At 59.3% G+C, this 1,463-nt stretch overlaps 1 protein-coding gene across 1 annotated transcript in view; it reads left to right on the forward strand.

Annotated features, from left to right (window-relative positions):
* Nucleotides 1-209: 209 nt before the first annotated feature.
* FBN2 (fibrillin 2) overlaps nt 210-1,463 on the forward strand; it is a 253,892-nt gene continuing 252,638 nt past the window's right edge. The window contains exon 1 of the mRNA XM_014547293.1: nt 210-288. Within this exon, the coding sequence (XP_014402779.1) occupies nt 210-288 (79 nt within the window). The remainder of the gene's footprint in view (nt 289-1,463) is intronic.

The following is a 1,463-nucleotide window of genomic DNA, read 5'->3' on the forward strand; positions in this document are numbered from 1 at the left end:
AGGGAGTTATGCCAATTCTCAGAGAATTTTGGCTGCCAAATAGCACATCTGGGCAATTCAGGCCAGGAAAAAAAATTTTGTGTATACATATCTTTAAAATAAGGTTCTCTAGGCCTGAATAATCCAGACATTGCTCTCTTGTACTGTTTCCTAAACTGTGCTTGAATGGTCTGTCCTAGTTTTCAGGGGTGTTGATTTCTAATTATGAAATGCCACGGACTGGGAGACTACTAGGACTTCGCAGAGACCTCATGAAAGCTGGGGCACAAAGGAAGACCCCAAAGGCGGGTGAGTGCAAAGGCAGCTCTAAGGGTTCAGAGGGCAAGTCGCCAGCCTGAATGAACCAATTGCTAGGGTTTAATAATTAATCAGGAGTCCAAGCCAGGAAATAAGGATATGCCCCAAGACCCATTTACCCGCCCTGCGTCCCCCGCCCCTCCACCCCCTCTACTCCTTCCCCTATGCACACACTTCAGGGGCTCTAACTCCTTCCTGGCTGCAAACCCAGGCAGAGCCTTGCCCGGGGTCACCCTGAGGGACATCCCCTGCGCTGACTCCCTGGGACCTCGGTGCGGGCAGGCTGCCTAGGCCCCCCTGCGGCCGCCTGTTCTTTTTGGAGCCGGAGGGCGGCGAATTTCAATCTGGAAACACCCAGCCCCTCTTTGGGTCCCTCGGACTGACGCTACTCCGTTGGGGAGGTGGGTGTGGGACGGTGATAGGGAAGGCCTAGCCTTCTTGGATTGAGGTTGCAGCCAACGCCATGCTGGTCTCTATTCCTGCTTGGCTGCGAATTCTCGCACCCCGGGTCCGAGTCCGGGTCCCAGCGGGAGGAACCGTTCTCATTCTTAAACTTGTGGCGTCTGCCTGGTCGGTTAGTTCAGCTGCTGATCTAGCGAGCCAAGCACTTTTAGAGACCCTAGTCCCTGGTCCGCAGCCCGGCGAGGGCGGAGGGGGAGGGGAAGGGGCTGCTGCCTCCTTTCCCAAATCCGGTCCCTAACCGCCCCCTCCCCCGTCGTCTGCTCGCTTTGTACAGGCAGTCAAAACAGAGCTAGCGGCCAATTGAGGGGGACGGGAAGCAAAGCCGACTACAACCTCGCCCCCTCCAGCCGGCCCCCCAGCCCCCTCCTACCGGCCCAACGGCCCGCTCCTTCTGGCCCCCTGGCCTTCCCTCCCCTTTCTCACTTCTCTCCTCGCCCTAACCTCGCCCCCATCCCCCGCTCATTTCCTCTCGTACCCCGGCTCGCCAGTCCCTCTTTCCAAGCCCCTCTTCCAGCCCTGGCCTTCCTCTCCGGCTTGCCCCCCCTTCTCCCCAATCTCAGTCCTCTCTCCTCCCTTCATCCTACCCCCTTCCTTCCTCTTCCCCTCCCCCAGGCCCTAGCTCCCCTTGTTCCTCCCCACCCAATCGCCCCCTGACTCTGTCCCCGCCCACTCTGCGCCGGCCCCTGGGTCGGGGCTGCGCCCCG

This window comes from Myotis brandtii, unplaced genomic scaffold (genome assembly GCF_000412655.1).
Source record: "Myotis brandtii unplaced genomic scaffold, ASM41265v1 scaffold470, whole genome shotgun sequence".
NCBI lineage: Eukaryota > Metazoa > Chordata > Mammalia > Chiroptera > Vespertilionidae > Myotis > Myotis brandtii.